Source organism: Sinocyclocheilus grahami, unplaced genomic scaffold (genome assembly GCF_001515645.1).
Source record: "Sinocyclocheilus grahami isolate Dianchi unplaced genomic scaffold, SAMN03320097.WGS_v1.1 scaffold4223.1, whole genome shotgun sequence".
Taxonomy (NCBI): Eukaryota; Metazoa; Chordata; class Actinopteri; order Cypriniformes; family Cyprinidae; genus Sinocyclocheilus; species Sinocyclocheilus grahami.
This window is the reverse complement of record NW_015509203.1, coordinates 13,137-14,352: the sequence shown is the minus strand read 5'-3', so window position 1 is coordinate 14,352 and position 1,216 is coordinate 13,137. Positions and strand designations below refer to the sequence as shown.

At 44.7% G+C, this 1,216-nt stretch overlaps 1 protein-coding gene across 1 annotated transcript; it reads left to right on the top strand.

Annotated features, from left to right (window-relative positions):
• Window positions 1–340: 340 nt before the first annotated feature.
• On the top strand, window positions 341–1,216 carry LOC107576720 (leucine-rich repeat transmembrane protein FLRT1-like; the record flags this gene model as incomplete). Its single annotated transcript, XM_016262861.1, has 1 exon — window positions 341–1,216. A coding segment is annotated over exon 1 (783 nt), but the record flags the coding sequence as incomplete, so codon positions are not given.

Genomic DNA, 1,216 nt, shown 5'->3' with positions numbered 1-1,216 from the left:
AACCGCAATCCATTTGCTGTTCTCTTTCAGTCCTTTTTTATTTTAATGTTATGTCTAATGCTCCCTATCTGTCAGTTGCTCTGTTAAGGTTATCTAGAAAGCCGTTCAGCTTGACTGATTTTCTCTGCTCTTGCTTACTAACCTCTTACCACCTTGCAATGTTCTTCACATTTAAGCAGATGTCAGACAGCATACTAAATAACAGATATGTGGACTTATAATTGCACTGAACTCTACACCAAATGTAACCTCTGTATTTTGAAAAAATCTTAGCTAAAAAAAAATATATTTTCTATATTTCCCACAGGGCTTGTGATTGGAAGTAAAGAAGTGCAAGAAAGACCTGCATTTTACTACACTGACCAAGAATATTGACTTGAGACATTGGGTTAAATTACCTCTGCAGAGAGAGTGGGGTACATTGCCTGGAATTATGGCCACAGAGAGCCTAGTTGAACTCCGCGATTGGCTGTTCCTACTTCTCCTATGCTTGACATTATTGGTTGAAGTCCTCGAGTTCGCTGCAGCAACAGCTGCTGCCGCGGAGGCAGCTCTTGGAGAGGCGGAGCTTCAGGGAGACGTCCCATGCCCCTCAGCTTGCAGGTGCGATGATGGCTTCATTTACTGCAATGACCGTGGCTTGAGTATCATCCCACCATTACCATTAACGGCAGCTGTGCTCTATCTGCAAAACAACCGCATCGACAATGCTGGGCTACCAACATCTTTAGAGCGACAACTGACTGTGCGAGTAGTTTACCTTTATGATAATGAACTTGATGATTTTCCAACACATCTGCCTCCGTCGCTACGAGAACTTCACCTACAGGACAACAATATACGAACTTTACCCCGTTCCGCTCTTGCACGGCTTCCCCTACTGGAGAAGCTTCACATGGATGACAATTCAGTTTCAACCGTAAGTATAGAAGACAAAGCATTCGCCAACAATCCGAGGCTGCGTCTTCTTTTCTTGTCACGCAACCACCTCTCGAGTATACCATCAGGACTGCCTGCATCACTTGAGGAACTCCGCCTAGATGACAATCGAATTTCAACTATTCCAACACATGCATTTCGAGGTCTCTCCTCTCTAAGACGTCTCTTCCTTGATGGGAATTTGCTGGCAAATCAGCGTATCGCAGATGATACATTCTCACGGCTGTCTAATCTCACAGAGCTCTCTCTGGTTCGTAACTCGCTCCAGGCACCACCA